Below are 20,052 nucleotides of genomic sequence, written 5' to 3' on the forward strand. Positions count from 1 at the left end.
CTATTAAATCTGGCACTGTTGAACATATTTATATTAGTTTATATAATTTTATGTGATTATTAGTACTTTTTATATTACTTTTTATCAATAAAATAAACTAGTATACAAACATTTTATTTATATCCATTAAAAACTGCAGACTTTCCTCTTCCCAACCTAGTTTTTGTTTTCTCAATAACTGCATTAAAAAATGACAGCTGATTAGTTTCAGCAATTTTCTATAAGACACCGTGTAAATACGTTGACATATTATGCACGTGTTGCCCTTGTCGCACATGTGTATGCGAGGTGTAAAAAGTATTTTACTAGATCATATCTAAGGGTGATATCTAAGTAGGTACTTGAGAGGAAAAGCACAGATGTTTGTAGTCCAGATGCGCTTCGCATCATTCTTCATAACGTGTGGTGACCATCGTGTTTCCGCCTCGTTCCGGACATCTTGGCTTCTGCCCTCTTTATATATATCTCTCTCCCTTTTTCTCCTCGTTCTACTTGCTCTTATCAGCGGTGGCAGTAGTAGTGGCCTGCAGTCGTACGGTGGATTGAATGAGCGAATTAAACTTTCATTGCACCGCTGTGGTTCCCACGAGGGACATCGTCTTGGTCTCTTTGTTTCCTGGCGCGGTCCATCTTCTCTCTCGTGTCTTATTATCTTGATTTGCGCGCCTCTCCTGCTTCCGGTATAACGCTGTCCTTGTCTCTCTTCGTTTCCGTTATTGCTTACATTTTGCGCGCTCATCTTTTTCACGGTCTCGCTTCGTTGTTTCAGCATTTTCTCCCGCCTTTTTGTCCCCGTTGCATTTTGGCATTGTGCGACGAATACCGTGAAATTGCCGTTTACAACTGTCATTGCGATGCTAATCTTTTATATATTGCGATTATGCAGTTGTGCCCATCGGATCATAAAAACAAGTTATTTTCATCGCACTTATACCTATACAAGTTTGTCAAGAAAATTACAAGTAGGATCTAAGTAAAAAGAATGTAAATTTAGAAATGTAAAATTCAGAATTACGAATTTACTTTTTCAAGATAAACTGAGTAAACAAATACGGAGAATTTTTGATGTCCGAGATCAGAAAGATTATTATATATCGAAAAGGCAAATGATCTATAAGTGATTGCATCGCTTATACAGTCATGCGGTTTTCGATAATCGTCTACAACAAATCGTTGAATTTGTTGAATTCTACTTTTTCAAACGACAGCATATGTAATGAGGCATGAAATATTAAGATACTGAACAACCAAAACCTCTATCTCGTTTCCGATTCAACCATTGTGGCTCTATTCGCGGAATAAGATACTCGGTCGATACGATTCTGATAGCATCGTTGAAAGCTCGAAGAGGGAAGTTTCGTCGAGAAAACTGAAGCTCGACAGTAGTTGCAATTTTGAAGGCAATATTCGTAAAATTTCTTTCTCACATATGTAATTTTCTTTTCTCCCTATTCACTTCTCTGCTTCTCAGATATAGAGAATTCTATTTCCATTCGAAACTTCGCATTTACATCTCATAATATGCTACTTGCGTATCTTTATCCGCGATAAGTTTAAATAGTATTATCATGCCGCGACGAATTATATTTTACTTTATTTCCAACTTATTCAGAAATAAATCTGTAGAAATTTTGTAAGACGAATAGTGATTTATTTATTTATTCTGACAGTGCTTATGCAAATTAAAATAATGTATTTTCTAAGTTAAAATTAAGGAAATAAATTAGAATGATGAGTTCTTTGTTTTAGAAGTACTCATTTTTTTTAATATCTAAAAGCAAAGTACATCTATCCAAAAAAAGATAATTTTTACTTTTAAAATATAATATAATTATATTTGAAAGAACCGATGTGACATTAATGAGTTTCCTATCATTTTTTGCAACTTATACGTGCGAAATTTAAATAAGTTTGGAAAAAGTTTACGAGGGAGATCGATCCTTTCCCCCATTTAATATCTCATCGTAATCACATCGCGAAACATCTTTGCCGGATTCTGTAGGGGATGCAAACGATCATCATCTCCGCAACATTTTTAAGGAATATGTATGAAATTTAAATAAGTTCGGGAGGAATTTTACGAGGGGTCTCGACCCTTTCCCGATCTATCCCATTTAATATCTCGTAGTCACATCGCGGAACATCTTTGCCGGATTCTGTAGGGGATCCGAACGGTCATCACCTCCGCAACATTTTTAAGGAAATAACAGTCCGTTGACTTTGTCCTAGTTTGTATCCCCGTTTGCAGATTCCCTCGTAATCCTTCGCATCTCTCCCATCCGTCGCTCTTTCATCCCCGCCGTCTCGTTATCCCCCACTGTCTCTCTTTCTCTCTCTCTCTCTCTTCGTTCCTCTCCGTTCTGGCGACGCCGACGGAGGACGGACGGACGGCTGTGCCGAACGAGGACCAGCGCAGGCAGACTGCGAACGTCAGAGTGCCCTCCGACTTCGTCGCGTACACATCCCTCCTGGATCGCGACTATCGCGCATATACGTTTGCGATATACGTTTTGCGTTTCAGATTTGTACGTTCTCGTGTGTCGCGAAAAAAAAAAAAAAATAACGCGACAATTTGTGAAACTGAAGTCGGTGAATTTACTGGTATACACTTGTGTGATTTTGTGTCCGAATCCTGTCTGAGAGGTAGGCAAGAAAAGCTCGCGTAGTCACGAGGAGAGAAACGGAAATTGAAAACGACGGAGCAATCCGATGGAGAGATATCTACCGTGAGAGAAACTAAACTTCATTCCGCGCGGAATTGCGGAATCCGCCTTCGAGTTCTCTCGATTACATCAGTGCGGAATTTCTGTTCGGTTCTCCTCCGAAGATCTGTGGATCTTCCGGTGGAAACATCCGGTCCGATCATCGGGGAGGCTCTTCGAGAAATATTGTCTTTTTCTAAAATATTATTTACAGTTAAACGAATCTTCATGCGATCTTTTAAATATTTCAGAAGGATCATAATATAATTCGATATACGGATCTATTGTGAAGTGACAATTTAGTTTGCGGTTCGTTTGAATAAAAAAAAGCAAGAGTTTCTATCGATAAATCATTCTCGTCGATCTAAGATGGATATCTGGAAGAAGCGACACTCGTAGAACTTCCGATATTGGTGCCGCGCTCCTTCAACCGTGTCTTACTCCAATTTTTGTTGGAAATTGTGGGAGAAAAGACTGAAGTTGGATCTATCGCGAGAGATCAAGCACGATGCGCTGAGGAAACATCGATCATCGCGGGCCAAAAGCGGGCCTAGACGCGTTAGATGTTCAATTAAATCGTTTCAGCATCGGATAAACGGAATAAACGGGCAGATAGTGATAGTAACAGAGAGCATAAATCGAGAGAGTGAGAAGAGAAAGATAACTGGAGCCGAATCGCATGACTCGATTAATTTGGAGCGACAAACATCGCGATGCTGCTGCACAAGAGCGTTTTATTATTTTAATAAAAAAAAATAATAATAAAGCAACATACTCGTGAAAGAAAAATATTTGGATCGATTTGCAAGGAATAATTCGGAAAGGTGGTGTGAAAAACGTAAGGAAAAAGTGTAGAATATTCGTAAAAGAATTAAAGCGTATCGCATGGTTAATAATATAATAATGATGGTACGGTTGAACAGATGTAACTGAGTTACTTGTCCGGAGAATTCACGTCGTCAGAGCGGCACAAACGATATAAAAGTTGGAATTTTAACGTCCGCGCGCGCCGAGGGCTGCTATATTAATTGCCCGTCGTAATTGGGGTTTGTAGGGATCGCGCTTAATTAGTTCGGGGTCTATAACGGGTGAACGATGAAGTGGTACGTGTTGGTGTTGGTGTTCACCGGTCTGACTACAGGCGATAACGCCGTCCGTGCGGACAAAGTCCGTGCGGACAAAGTCTTCAACTGCCCGAACCTCAATGCTCAAGATGCGATAGATCTCGACAAGGTATGTGCGTTGCCGTCGTTATCATCGTTCGCTATCACTCTATTCCACACGCACATATGTACGAACACCAGTAATGTTTCTATATATAGGAGTATATGTTTACAGTTTCTAATATTTATTTTTTTTATATTATATACAGTGTCTGACGTTAAAGTGTCAAATCGAAAATGTACAAGTAGATCTTTATTTAGAGACGATTTTTTCCTCAGCAAAAATGTCGAGGAGAGCCATTATTTTGTTTGCATGCTTCCAATTTTTGTCATTATGTATCTTTATAATTTTATAAGTCTTAAATTACAATTTTATTGAAGACCCTACTTGAAATTAATTAGAGAATATGATAATTGAAGAGAAGGTTTGTTTTATTTTCACAAGGCTTAGTTTGCGAGAAACCTTTTCAATCGCTTATAACTCATAAATTAATTATTGATGCCTCAATATTTTTGCTGAGGAAAAATTGTGTCCAAATAACAAGATTTACTTGTATATTTTCGGTGTGACACCTTAATGTCAGACACCCTGTATAATATAGAAATATATATAATATAGAAAATTATTATATATATGTATAATATTATATATAATATATAATAATAACTCTTTTTTATTTTTCTATCTATTAATAAATCTAACTAAAACTCATTTTTTACATGTAGAGCTCTAAATGTTTAGAAAATATATGGTTATTTAAAATTAAAGAGCGTGTTCTTGAAGAACAATTATGCAAGATCTGTATTAATGATAACTAATTAAAGCATTTTATTCTTTCCTACATTTGTCATAAATAAATTTAACTCAAACTCATTACTTAGATATGATTCTTGAGAATGGAAGAATGGAAAATTCTTGAGGAAAATATGTATGATTATTCATTTATAATTTAAAAAGCGTATATTTGAAAAGATAATAAAGGCAAGAGATATATAGCGTATCTAGATATCACCGATACTTAAGATAATGTTTGGGTAAAACATCTATATAAGTAAGGAGATAGTATATCAGGCTTTTAATGTTTTCTGTCACAAGCATTATCCATGAAACCCGCCGATAATTCACTGGTGCGTCATAAGCATCACTCGTGGCTGCTTAGCATTTTCAACCTTTACAACTTTCGTCGGTGATTTCGGAAGAGAAAAATATTCGTCATTATACAAATGCGCCATTAACTTTCGCGTAAAATTCGTCAATATAATTTTCAGCATTCTGCCGCGCAATACATTGTGATTATTATTTCACGTTAATTAATTATTTCATTTAATTTTCTCCGCATTTAATAAAGATAAACTTTATCAATATTATATATCGTCGCCAATTTTCTCTAACATAACACGTTTGTTTAATATATCAATAAACAAACATTCTAATTGTGTTTAAAGTATACACTGTATTGATTTGTTCGATACACGAGGGACTTAATTTGAAATACGTAAAACTAAAATATTACAGAAAATAAGTTTTCTAATTATCGACATTTTCAGAAAACTCGAAACTCGAAATGACAGATAAGTCGAATATGTCAAACCGAATATATCGAGATATATCGAGGCAAGTTTGTCGTTGATAAATTAGTGATATTAATAATATGATGTGACAGTATCGTTTTTAGATATTGTCAAAGTTTATCAATGAAAAATAATAAGTGTGTGCACATACACATACAAAGGAAGAAAAATATTATAAAGAAAACTCGTTAGTTTAGTGATATTTAGTTTGAAACTCGAGCTTTTGCATTACGCTCAAGCGTATGGAGCTTTACTCAATTTGCTTTGGCTGCAGATTTTTACATGCCAAACTAACAAAAAAAGCATAAAAGATAAAGCTTGTTATTTAACATTACAACATTATATTAATACTGTTATATTATCGTGATAATTAAGTTTAAATTTTACAAGATTAAAAAAATTAAATTTTTAAAGAATATAGATAAAGAAGAAAGGTGTATAATTTTATAAATACACATATATTGTTTTTTAGCAAAATTTTTTCTTGTCCAGAATCGGTTCTTAATTTATTAAGTATATATTTCAAAGCAATTTAAACGAACTTGGTACATCAGTGGTAGACACTGTATGTGTACATGCTCCGCTCTGTATAAGCATATACATATACACGTGCAACGTGACGCATTCATTGATCAAACTAGATTTAGTGACGCTGTGTGTCATGGTCTCAAAAATCGGGTCAACTGGTTCTTATCAAAGGACTGCCAAAATTTAATTCGCCGGATAATATACCTATGCGAATTTGCATTTCAGTACACGCGAACCGTCGCTTTCAACTAGCATCGCAAAAAACGACTACACAAGTAATTTGATGGAAACTAAAATATGTAAACGTCACTAACAGATATCTCGATCATTTAAACTTTAAATGGTGAGACTGTATAGTAGTACTTCTTTTTCTTTTTTTTCCTGTCATTTTTTTTACGCAGATAATGTAACTGTACACAAGTGTTACAATTGGACCTACAATCGTTATGGACGAATCGCGTAATGGTTCGCAGTTGGGCGAAGCTTAAAGTATCGTTAATTCAAAACAATTACGAGGTTCCTGGCACGCTGCCTCTACCAAGTTGTTGAGCCGCTCCAGCTTATATAGTTACATACGGAGTGCATTAAGTGTGGGTCATAATTTAAATGGTCGCGTCCAAGACTCGTAATTCCAATCCCACGAGGTTAGCTACGTAATTAATGAACCACTTTTTCCTGCGCGCATAACTTTCTATCATATGTATAGTATCAGTAGCATCATATGCAAAGTACCACGTGTGCAAAATGCTATAAAAATTGTCGAACGTTTTGAAGTTATTCTCTAAAAATCGTATTAAAATCGATTGATAAATAAAGATTTTAATTTGGGTTTAAAATTCGGATATTTTATCGCGAATTGAGGCATTTAAATGTTTAAATTATTTCAATGTCAGTATTTTAGATTGTATTACTTATATTGTACTATATCTAACATATGTATATATATAGTTATAAACATTATAATATTATAAAATAACATTGAAATATATGTATGTATATATAATTCAATGCTATTCCATAATATTATAATGTACATGTATATAGGTTTATCGACATATATGTGAAGTTATCAAAGCCGGCTTAGAGCTCAGGCAGGGTGCATTAAGTGGTCGTTATGAATTAAATCGTCGTGTTCAAGACCTGTTATTTCAATGGAACAAGGTTACTCATACGCTAACGCATGCTGGGTGCTAGTATACTTGCTAAGTATACATTAGTGGCAATCGATAATCCTCTAAAGTATCATTAAATGTTAAATATTCATCTGAGAAAAACCATGTTGTACTTTTCGTTTAAAAATATTTCCTTAACTTATTATCACTTTTAAGTTTAAAAATTATATAATGTTAAAAATATATATCGTTTAGATTACCTTAAAAACTTTAAATCATTAACCGTATGTTTATATTAAGAACTTTAATATAAAGTTGTTCTTATAATATAGAGTTTAATGAGTTAAAACTTTATTTTCTCAATTATTATCAATACTACGCAAGAAAGTTGGTGACCAGATTCCTTGTGAAAGTTTGTATATGCCAAGATTGTGTAGCGAGATATTAAATTGATTATTTCTTTATTCCCGGGCTTAAGTTGTTAGAAATATTTTGACGTAATTGAATATTTTTATTTATAACAAAAAAAATGTAAGAGTGAATACATGATTTTTCATAAATTCAGTCAGGTTGAAACTTGTATGTAAAAAAATAATCTATACATACATCCGTTGTTAAAAGGTACACAGTTTTTTTCATGTACAATTCAACATTTTTATAAAATCATAATATTTATTTTTTTTTACAGTGATTATTTTTATATAGATTCACCGTGTTATGTTATCAAATTCCAAATACACATGACTTCGTATTGGGAGTTTTCAATTTTATAATTTTACTCTTCTTTACCTCTTTTAAAAAAAATGTAGACAAAATCTTAATGTAAATTCCAAAAATGTATTTTTATTATTCTTGAAAACAAAACTTCAATAAAATTTTTCTTCACATATATTTTCTAAACTATCTCGTTTCTTCGTTTCAATGTTGCTGAGTTAACGTTTGAAAGACCACCCTTTTTCGTAGCCTTTCCCATATCCCGTGCACGAACTGGACTTACGCTACATTATTATCAAAAGCTCCTATCGTACGGCCAGTTCTCGACGTTTCTCTTTTCGTCGTCGTTCAATAGGACTCCTTCGAGCTGTGTCCTACAATCGCGCAATGAGCCAAGGGAAAAAGCCCGACTTGTCTACGATCTACGAGAGTAGTAAGTAATGATGAAAATAATATCTATATATGTGTGGAAAGTGCAGAAAGATGTGTCTAAAAATTATTTTCGCGAAAGACCTAAAATATAATTTCGAAGACGTTGTATTTTGCAGCAGAATAAATTATTTCTTTCATGATTCACAAAAGACACACAATAACTGGTGTTGATTTCAGACAAATTCTCATAGAAAATTCATCAATTTCCGAACTCACACATACTTATAATTTGTACTGTAATTAGTGAATACTTTAAAAATAATATCTATATTATATTGAAAAAAAACTCTTATCGAATTATTTTGCAATAGAGAAGAACCATTTAACGACCATAGTTTTTAAAACGGACGATTTGCTGTTCGCATTTGCAGACTTGTGTCCGTGTTTCGGCTGTCACTCTCTAGAAACAGCGTGTGATAAACTGCTCCTGCAAATGGTTCGCCCGTGACGTGTCGAGAGCGAACGTAACTGCAAACTGCATCTGCGACGCTTTCATTTGCGACCGCATCGTAACCGCGCGGCGAAATCGCAGCAGCCACGTCGGCGCGGCAACGACGGTATAGGCGTTATCTTGCTCTGGCAAGAGAAAAACAAGAGGAAAAAAAAATAGACGAAAAGAAGAAAAAAAAGAATATAGGAAACTTTTCTCCGCGCGCTTTTCCGTTGAAAAGGCTTTCGGTGTAAGTTTTCGCGGCAGACAATAAACCACGGCCATTTCTCATTGTGCCGTTGTGCGTACGGCGCATTGAAAGAGAGAGAGAGGAGTATTCACCGACGACATCGAAATTTATTTGCGGAATTATTCCTTAAACTTTTCGCACCGATAATTTGCATGGTTTAGAATTTATTGTACAAGTAGCAGGTGTTTTGCATTATATGCGCGGTGAGAATTGAAGTCTTATTAAAACAATGTTATTAAGGCACGAATGCGGCCGGCTTGAATTTATAAAAAGACAGACTCACAAAGCTTAAGCATAATCTTCAAGTGATTTCTTCTTCAAAATAAATGACATCTCGACAAAATACAATTTTTTGCACAGTTCTATAAGTGTTGAATTAATCGAATTTTAATTTTGCACTGATTATATTTTATCGACAGGACTTTGAAATCGAGTTCCCAAAATTTCGAACCTAAAATGTGCTGACTAGTGGACACGCGTCAGTTCGCGGATTAGCGTACGCGCGTGTTGATAACAGTGTGTGTGCAAATGTCGTGACACATATCGGATAATATATGAGCACAGAATGGACATAATTGTCACACCGTGCCGTTTATTTCTAGTGTCGCTTTCAAAGATTTTTCGTTTATGTTCGTATTTTCGATCATTTTCGCCGCGATTAATCACGCCCCCTTTCTTTTTAACACATTGGCACGTTTAAAAAGCATAAAAATATATTTATTATATGTATAGGACACGCACAAACACATAATCATCGTCTGTCTAAATATTTGTTCGTCGTTCTGTCGTACAATTTCGTTCACTTTGAAGGCAAACATCCCGACTTGTTTCGCCTCTCGTGGCCTCCGCGGAGAAATTTCATAAAGCATCTCCTCTTCCTCTTTATTTATGGAAATCCCCTTTTTAATGCCGCGGGGATCTCCCGATTCCGTTTCGCTCGGTCGCGTACACGAGCGAAAAAAAGCCTTTGGCCTGCTCCTTGACGTGCACGTTTTCATGTAGCCACGTTAACTAACAATTTTTTTCGCGAAACTGAAAATATCTATCTTCCCATATCGCGGAGAAGAGCAGGGATGGAAAATCAAAGCCTTCGCTTTCTTTCCGCACGCGTATCGCTCCTATTGTCCCGAGACGACGGCTACATAAGCCGGTGCAAAAGTCTCTCTATATATAGATATATACCGAATATAAATTATGGCAAGGGCTTATGGGCAAGCTGTTGCAGCTGAAAACGCCCGGTCCTGCTTCGCAGCGACGCGTTGCATTTGCACTTTCGAGAGGGCTGAAGGAAGGAAAGAAGTAAACTTTCTCTTTCGCGCTCTCTTTCCTCGCCCACGCCGTATCTTAAACTTCCGGAACGAATTCTTCGTCTCTCGAAAGCGGCAGCAACCTTTTGAGGTTGGATACATATTCCAAGTACGTTCGATTAAATAACTGCGGATTGCTGCGTATATACGCCAAGTTTATACTCCGAAAGTTCCGAAGTTTTATGTAAAAGGGAGTATTATTACATGAGTTTGCATTATATAACTATATATATGAATCTTATAAAATCTTCTCCCACTAATCAATAATTTTGTCGGAGAGTCTTCGTTTTTCAATTCAAAAGAGAATAAGCGTAATAATACTTGAGAAAATAAATTTACTTTTTTACTGGTCGTGTAATACATTTTAAAATAATTCAGACACACGAGATCTGTTTTATAATGAAGGCGTCATTGAAAAGGAAGATAACCTCGGGATGATAAACGAGCACCTGTCACTCTGTCACACATGTCGCATACGATGAAATGATAACAGATAGTTGCTCGTTAGTTAAACATCAAAATACATGTATATTCGTTGTGGCTTTTATTATTAATGAAGACATCAAGGTTTATTTCCCCAGGAGAATATTTCAGCGAAAAGAGAAGGAGGGCGATGTGTCCTCTAATAACTTCTTTTTTTTTTTTTTTTTTTTTTTTTTTTTTTTTTTAGAAAAGTACTGAAAAGCTGCTGAAAAATCGTCGTCGAGACGGAAAATCGACTCTCTTTCGATGTTCATCCCTTGATCCCTTTACATCGCAATTTTCTAATTTTCCGCACCATTATTAGCGATTAACATTAATTCCGCTGAATATACGGTACGAATGAAGGCAAAACGGCCAGGCTGTTGCGATCGTTGAATCGATTTCAAACGATGCACGTATCGTTATAATTGCAAGCATGCACGCGTGTTGGCAGCTTTCCACGAGGCGAAAAAGAGCCAAACTATCTTTTTCCATCATCCACTTCTCTCTCTCTCTCTTTCTTTCCTCTCACTCTCCTTTTCATCTTTCATCTGTCCTCTGAAAAAGCACACGCATAACGCAATATATGGTTTTCAGTTTTGGCTGTAACAGCGCTCTCGTTCGTCAAAGGTGCATCTGCTGATATCGAAAATGATTGTGATGCTTTTCCAAAGAGTACGCTGGAAATAACCCGCCCGTCCAAATAATGCAACCGTCAAAGAGAAATAAAGAATTACGGCTTTCTATATCATGTCATACAGAAAATACATATCTGTCAATAAATAATAACAACGAAAAATGTGAAAATCACAGTGACTGTTTTTTTACATCATTCTTTATCGCTAAAAAATGCCATAACAGTGAAAAATATTTTTATAATAAATTTAAAAGAGAATATATACTTCGAAAGTTTTTAGAATGTTAAAACAATTAAAAGAATACGCGCACCGTATATTTTAAAGGGTTTACCCGATATTGTATAAGCTTATCGTAATAACGGTGGCTTCGAAAGTTATATAATCAATATTTTACATGTTTCAATTTTTATATTTAAATTTATAAATTTATAGTGTTCACATAAATTACGTTTCTGATTAAGAGATCTATGCTTCGATTATATAGCATAAAAACATTGTGTACCATATATGTGTGTCTATATATACGACTTAAATTATGCGCGCAAGTGTCGCAAAAAAAAACAAAAAAATGTTTCCACGTTGTGTCATTTGCATTTGTAAGTGAATTAGGAAAAGGAACCTTTTCCTCTCTATTTCGTAAAGTTCTTCGGGCGCTTTTAACGGTTTAACATATAATTAAGAACACACGTGTTGTGCACATAAATGCTGTAATATCTTACGAGATTTAGTCTCACGAGTTCACTTTAGATCTTACGAATAATTTAATAAGTAAATATTCTATATTAAAAAACTTGTTAAATTTAAAGCAAATTTTATTTTGCTAGAATTTAATTTTTTTTTTACTTTTGCGTTTGTAGAATTTAGATTCGAGACTTCTTTTTGATGTTTTAACTATTAAAAATATATAAGAATATGAGAAGGAAAAAGTATTTAGAGATGTATATAAAGTTTTTCTAAGACATCTCTTATCAATTTATCAATGTGCATATATAATAATAATATTCTATGCTCCTTTATTATTTACAATCATTTTTCTGAATCCCCATATTAAATTTATTAAAAATGTAAGAATGAGAAGAGAGAAATATTTGGACGTGCAAAGTTTTTCTGATATCTAATCAATTTATGAAAGTGTGTATAAATAGTTTATGTTTCAATTATATTATTTACAAGTATTTCTGAATTCCCGATATAGAAGTTATATTACAAGAAGTTTTAGAATATTATAATATTATACAACCTGCATATAATTTTGTCTTTAAAATAATCATTTCGAAATTCATAAATTTATTACATAAATTAAATTAAATTTATTTTCAGTTTTACTTAAAATAAATTTTTTTTTGTGTTTTGAGAGTAAAAATAAGCCCTTTATATTTAATAAAGAATAAAGTATCCAACGTGTAAAATTCTATAAATTAAATTTATTATTTTCATTCAATTTATTAATTCCTACGCGAAATTTAATATGCAATTCAGAATTATCCCACATTTTTATTGTATACATTATCCTACATTAATTAGTTTAATGAAATGTTACAAGAGGTGTAGAATTATTGAATTACTGTAGGCGGCCACTATTATTGAGATAGTGAAAGTTTCTAATTTCGAACAACTTGATGTTCCCAATTTCGTCCTCCGAATTCGTAGTAACTTGTTCCTTGGTTGCATCAAGTGGTACACATCCACAAATTAAATTCCCATCAAATTCATTTACTCGGATCTAACTCCGATTAAATATGTTTGCAACATAAGTGGCTCAATCTACTCTATTTAACATACTATAAATTAGGTTCGCAATTATTTTAATATAAATAGTTTTCAAAATTATTGCATTTTATCTATTCTTCGAATAAATATATTAATGACGACAGCAGATAATTTTAAATTTATCAGTTTTCCTTTTAGAAACATAAAAGCTGCAACATTCATTTAAGTGTATATTAACCGCAATATTTCATAAATATTTCTATAATCAGAAATAGTTTTTTTATTATATTAAATTATTATATAATATTATATAATACTATGTATAATTATTTGAGCAAAGTGTCTTCAGTATGTGATTATTAATATCTGCTTTAAAGACAAAAATTAGGGTTTCTAAGTATATGATAAATTTTTAAAAATAGCGATGTTTTTCGGGCTCAGCTTTTTCGTTTTCAAACTTGAATCCACTCGAGGATCGCGATGCATTTCATATATCTGCATCACGATTAATCCTCTGGGTTTATCCGATCCAATTCGGCAAAAATATCCTCGCTCCATATCGTAGATTCGCGGTACATCTCCCTGAATGGATTAACATAAATTCCGTTTAAAAGGCGAGAGCATAAAAAACGATCGAATCTCACCCTTATGCACAAGCCACCGCGAGGATGCGTTGTCCTGCAGGACAAGTGAAACATCCTGACACCCTGGTGCAGCCGCAGCCGTTAGGCAAGACTCACTTTTCAAGCCCGGAGAGAAAAGAATCCAATGTTTCCGTGCCACCGGGTGGAAACGTTCGCTTTTCTTTGTAGCCCGGCGATTTACGATCGATCGGGATTGCAAGAAGATTTATTAGAAGAATATCCCTCCCTCAACGCGCGATCGCGTGCGACTTTGAATCTCGTCGTCTCGACGTATGCTCGCCGAGTTTGAATAAAAGACCATGCGCGATGAATCGACTGTCAAGACACACATACACAAAAGAAAAGAATAGGTATCTCATATAAAATATTTCTTCAATTACACTTACAGGTCGTCGCGCGCGCGTAATCGGCACTTCGTATCGATTTTTCATATTTCGATTTATAAACTACAGGCTTTTTTGCACGATACTGTTCGTCACCATAAAATGTAATTTATAGTTACTTATATACACTTTAATATTCGATGTTACTAAGTCGAAATAGTACTTCGACGCGAATAGTTCATGTGCCAAATACGATGGATATTTTTCAGTTAATGAATGAAAAAGTAATTATTCTATATATATGTATTATCGGTGAATCAATAAATAGATTTCGAGTGACTACGAATCGTATGCGTCGTAACTATCTGTTCTGAACAAAACGGGATACTAGGCGATTACTGCGAAATCTATTTTAAATTCGTTTTTAAAGCCCAGGAAAATCCAGGAGTGGCTTTTCTCCGAGATTTATGACTGTCAGAGATCAGAGAAGATTTGCGTTTTCGAACGCAGACGTCTTTATTGACGAGAAGTTCTTTTTTCAGATATGTTTAAAATGTTTATTTTTTCATATAATTGTAATTATTTATATATAGTTTTCTTTATATAAGTAATCTTTTATATATATATATATATAGATTTCTAATATATCTATAGTTCTAGATATAGTGTAATTAAGAGATTCTAAAAGTTTTCACAAAAAAAAATTGTAATAAAAAAATGTTGTATTTATAAACAGCTAAAACTTTTAACTTTTAATATTGCTTAATATTTTTTACATGTGAAAATATTTTTATTTATCAAAATAAATATTGATACAATTTTATTTCAATATTCGTATTTTGTATAAAATTTTAGTAGTCTATATATTATATTCATAACAATTGTAATAAACTTAATCTAGCATTTAATATATTACGGCATATTATATTTGATTATTTAATAATCAAATGTAGTATATGTATAATTAATAGATAATTAGTAATTAAAATAATAGGATTAATTTAATAACAAACTCTGTACGATTACGCGAGTTTATAATTATAAAATAACGAAAATGACTTTGTAGGAATTTTGCGACACAGAATTTCTGGCAATATCTCACGATATTTTAAGAAAATTTTATTATTCAGTGATGTGTAAAAATACCTAGAGTATTAATTTTATCTTTTCTAAATTATCCATAATATATCAGTCGCACTAAATTTATTTTTGATATAGTTGCAAAACGTTATATCGATATATATACATTTTCATTTGCCACCTCGTTTGATACTCATAGAAATAGTAGGCGCGTCTGTGTCATTGATCAGCTTGATGAGCTCTTACATAATATGTATTGGGTAAATGATCGATCGATAGTCGCCGAGTGAATCGAGGGCAGAAAGATGCTGCGAATAAAAACGACAGTAAATGTTCCGTGAAAACTTCTGATTAGTCGCTTCGATAGCATGCCTTCCGCGCACGCAGAGAAAGAATTTTGAAATATAGTTCGCAAGATATGACATTACGTGCGTAAGAGAAATTAGATTAGCATGAAAAATGCGACACAAAGTGAAAAAAATTAATCTTTAATAAATTTAATAAATTGGTACTGCGATCTGAAAACGAAGACAAGTTTTAATCAAATTTTTCAGTAGCACGAACGAGAAGACAAGTTTCTTCCTGCATCTCAATTGATAATCTCGTTATCATCAACTTTAATTTGTTTCTCACTGAAAAATATCCATGTACTTTGAAATGAAAAGTTGTAAGAATATGTTAAAATCTTTCAGCAATAATTTTTAAATTTATATTTTTATGATACCTTTTCAAAGAGAGCAAAAAAAATGATGCTTTAATCTGCATTTCGCTCGTTAAATAATTTAACAAGACTGATGGAAAATTCTATTATTCCCAATGTCCCATTAGATTTCATCAAGAATTGATAAGCTTCTTGACAAGCGGGATAAAAAGAAAAGATGATCCCTATTTTCTATTCTTAGTTCTTCGCGAGAGAGAAATCGAGGGAATATTTTTTTCATGCGTGATATAAAATTTGAAATTCTATAATTTCAAGCTATATTTTTACCATACATATTCAAATATAAGTTTTGATATATATATATATATATATATATATATTAGATAAAGTATGTTAAATAAATTTGAAATTAAATTCATATTTTCTCTTGCTGGTTCTACGAAGGAATTTCATTATCAATCCTCGAGCATTCTACGAGCATATAATCCTTCTCTCTCTCTCTCTCTTTTTTATACTGTTAAAACTCTGAGCGAAAAATCTGATAAGACTGAATTCGCGACAAACATTCGATTCGATACTCGATAGTATAGAGACGAGCTCGGAGACTTGCGCAATCGGCGCTTCGTCCAGATCTCTTTCGCGCAAAGAAAGAAAGTTTTTCAACATTTTTCCAGATAGCGGTTAACTTGCTACCGCGATGGGGCAAAGAAACGTCCCCTTTTTACCCTCGGCTTTCTGTCGGACGAGGTAACGCAAAGCCCCCACGATTCTTTTCCGATCGATCACGATCGACCCGGAAGTCCTACAGATGAACGGACATTGCTTTTTGTTTCTCCATCGTTTTAACTCGCTCATGCAAGTCGTGCGAGAAAATGTACGTGAGTGTATGTGTGTGAGAAAAGTAGCGAGAAGGAAGGAAAGAGAGAAAGAGAGAGAGAGAGAAAGAAAAAGAGCATTTTATTATACCTGCTTGAGGCAAAATCCCTTGAGGCGATCTCGTATCATGATGCATGTATACATTAATGGATGTAACGACGTAAAATTTACGTGGATGTAGGTGAATACGCGATAACGGAGTTTAACAATGTAATCCGATAATATGTTACCATAATGTTCCAAGTAAAAAGAAGAGTCAGCATGAAGCTAACAATAATCGGCTTTCGTAAAAATCAATTTTATTGAAACCATTGTTAGTAAAATATTTTCGTAACTAAATTTAATCGTTCTATTAAATAAAGAATAACATTTAACTTATATTATCTTATTAATCTACAACGTTTAAGATTTCTTTATGCATTTAAACCAGCAAAAATTTAATTCATTAATGATAAATTTCAATGTTAAACATTTTTTGTCAAGAGGAAAAGCTCGTATAAAGATCACACAGTACATGTATCATTCTGTTTTTCCTCTACTTATAATAAAGCTAAAAAGACTTTCGTTTCAAACACAAATAGAAATTACTGGGGCAAAAGGGAGAAGTTCTGTCAAGATCTGAAGACGAGATCTCGACGAGAGTCGTACAGTAAGATCATAAGAATCGGAATGCACGCATTCCAGAAATCTTTCCTTCCGAGAGCACGGAATAACGCACGCTCACACACACCGAGGCATTAATAAAGTGATCCTCTATATACATGTAGTGTCTACGATGAAACACCCTCGTCGTTTGCGGTGAAACGCGCATTTCGAGATTGCATTCTCCGAGAGAACTTCCCTCCTCGGTCACCCGGGATATCCGCGAGAGAAGGCTCGCAAGAAATTTCGGCTAGTCTGCGAACGAAAAATCTTTCCGCGCTTTCTCTCTGGATATGCCGGCTGTTCAAGCTTCCGAGACAAAACGGCGAAAATATCATATACGCGAGAACGAGGGAATATTCTTGACTTCCGGCACAGACGACATTTCGGCGTGACGTCGCGTCGCGGCAAACGTTGAACTTGCAGGTGCGCCGCGATCACTATTTCATATGCACGCGCGTGCACCGGAATATGCACTTGCACTACGTTTTAACCACCGCGATAGAACGTCGAATCCGCGTTGTTCCGCCGTGTAAGCTCTTTTCGAACGGCTATAAAAGTCGTCTTATCTGTACAACGTGTCTAGAATTGACGATAAATGGGGAAACGTATGTGTTTCTTCATTTTTTAAGACTTCGAATCCTCTTTGTGCGACCCTATTATCTCATTTTTTTTTAATCTTGCATAATTATGGATTTATAAGATTATAGGTTTTAAAACACGTTCGCTTTTAAAAATTTCATTATAATTTTCACACATTACGTAAATGTACATCTCGAGCGTGCATAGAGAATTCAGAAACTTGTAAATGTATTATTGTAATACCTTCAATGCATTCGTGTTATTATCGTATATCTGCAAGCTTCTGAATTCTCTCCCGCACTCGAATTTGAAGAAACTTTTCTTATATTTGCCCGTCATCGTATGGATACGACGAAAGCATATGCTTTTCTACGACAGGCTGCTCAGTTCGTTTGTATTCAAGATCTGCGTTGTCTGACCCGCAAAACAAAGCGAACAAGCCGTCGACTTTATTTTCTAAAGCAGAGACAACGTCGTAATATACGTATGAATCTTGCTGCGACACAAAGAATAATTGGGGAAAAAAACTAAGCTCTTAGACAAGATTTTAGGTAGATAATATTGCAACGTAGCAGCATTAATTTTATAAAAAAGTTTGTTTGTTCTGCACTAAAATTTTTAACTACTGGCTCTTTTATGCGTTAAAGCCTCTTTGAACTTCGAAACGTGTTTACACTCTCGTGTGATTGTTTTGAGAAAATTGATAATTCAACAAAGTTCTCGCAAAAATAATTCTATAAATTTAATATTTATTAAATAAATATAACAATAAATATTTTTTAGCAAATGAAATTTTATAGATGTAAGATAAAAATGTAAAATAAAATCTCTTGAAAAATTGAAATTCTATATTCACATAATAAATAAAAAAATATACTAAAAATATTAAATTATTGAAAATGTGTCAATAAAATTCTTTTCTTATTGTACATATGTATTTTAAAAGAAACGAATGTCTCGTACACTCGAGGGTGGTATTCTTCGTCACTATGCTAAATATGCTTTGATATAAAATTGTTGAGTGAAGGAAATAGAACGTACGATTAAATTTGGGAAACTAAAATAAATTTGGAATTTATCGATCATAACATAAGAGACATGGATATTGTTATAGAATACAATATAAAGTATGTAATATATATATTTATGTATAATGTCAAGTGCAGATAATGTCTTATTGAATATCGGAGCATTTTTTCTCTCTCTATTAAATTTATACTATGCGATATTGCAATAGTTTTCGTGCATGTGTGTATATATGTGTATGCATGTAGACTTTATAATATAAATTTTAGTTGAAAAATTCAACATGCAGATTTTTCCGGAACCAAATAGCTAAATATAAAAATATATCAATATAAAAACATATCAATATAAAAATATAGTAGCTTTTAAAAATATTCGTACAATTTTAATTTAATTTCAAGCTTCATATATGTATAATTTTTAGATACATCATTTTTTATGAATATATTGGTGTTTGAATACGCGTAGGTTATTGCATTTGTCTGTAAGTACAGGTATGTGTGTGTATCTCAAAGCCAATGCATGATTAAAGGTAAAAATTATAGCAAAATTCTTCTTTTAAAAATATTAATTTTTTAAGGTGGAAAGATAAAAGAAGCTTTTAAAAATACGAATAATAAAACGTATGGATTTCATTAGTTGATGCAAGGTAATAAATCCCTTAACGTACACACACACGTACATGCGTATTAGCCGGAACCACCGAGAGTTTAATTATTTGGTTGGCATGCTCACGCGAATATGCATACACGCTTCATAACGGAGTCACGCATACACGCGTGTATCCGTAGCTAAAATAAACAAACGACAGATGCGAGGATGTATAATTCTGCGCGGAATAATTCCGCGGGTTTAGAAAATCCACGCTGAACGAGCTACCAAGAGAGAAAGAGAGAGGGCGAGAAAGGATGGGAGAGAAAGCGTGTATCTGCGGAACGCTTTTCGGGCCTGTATGGAAAAGCGACAAGCTTTTAACTGCGGATTTACCGCGGCTTCGAGACCTCCGCTTTCTAGACACAACTTTTCGCTCGACTACCTCGTCGGGCATATCAAAACGAGGCTTTCGCACGACACGGAATTTGTATCATTTTCTGTGATTTCTCTTTGAGAGATACCCGAGATTGAAACGTTACCAAAGCAACACGAATTTCTTAATAAATAAATAAAGAAATTTATATTAATAAATTAAATTTCTAAA

The 20,052-nt window shown here is 33.9% G+C and overlaps 1 protein-coding gene across 1 annotated transcript in view; it reads left to right on the plus strand.

Moving 5' to 3' along the window:
• Positions 1-2,394: 2,394 nt before the first annotated feature.
• The window catches only part of LOC114928334 (uncharacterized), a 61,652-nt gene continuing 43,994 nt past the window's right edge, over positions 2,395-20,052 (plus strand). Inside the window, exon 1 of the mRNA XM_029299448.2 lies at positions 2,395-3,935. Coding sequence (XP_029155281.2) covers positions 3,798-3,935 — 138 coding nt within the window. The 5' untranslated portion in view covers positions 2,395-3,797. The remainder of the gene's footprint in view (positions 3,936-20,052) is intronic.

The sequence above is a fragment of the Nylanderia fulva genome, unplaced genomic scaffold (assembly GCF_048542155.1).
Source record: "Nylanderia fulva isolate GAGA-0341 unplaced genomic scaffold, ASM4854215v1 Scaffold1, whole genome shotgun sequence".
NCBI classification, from domain to species: Eukaryota; Metazoa; Arthropoda; class Insecta; order Hymenoptera; family Formicidae; genus Nylanderia; species Nylanderia fulva.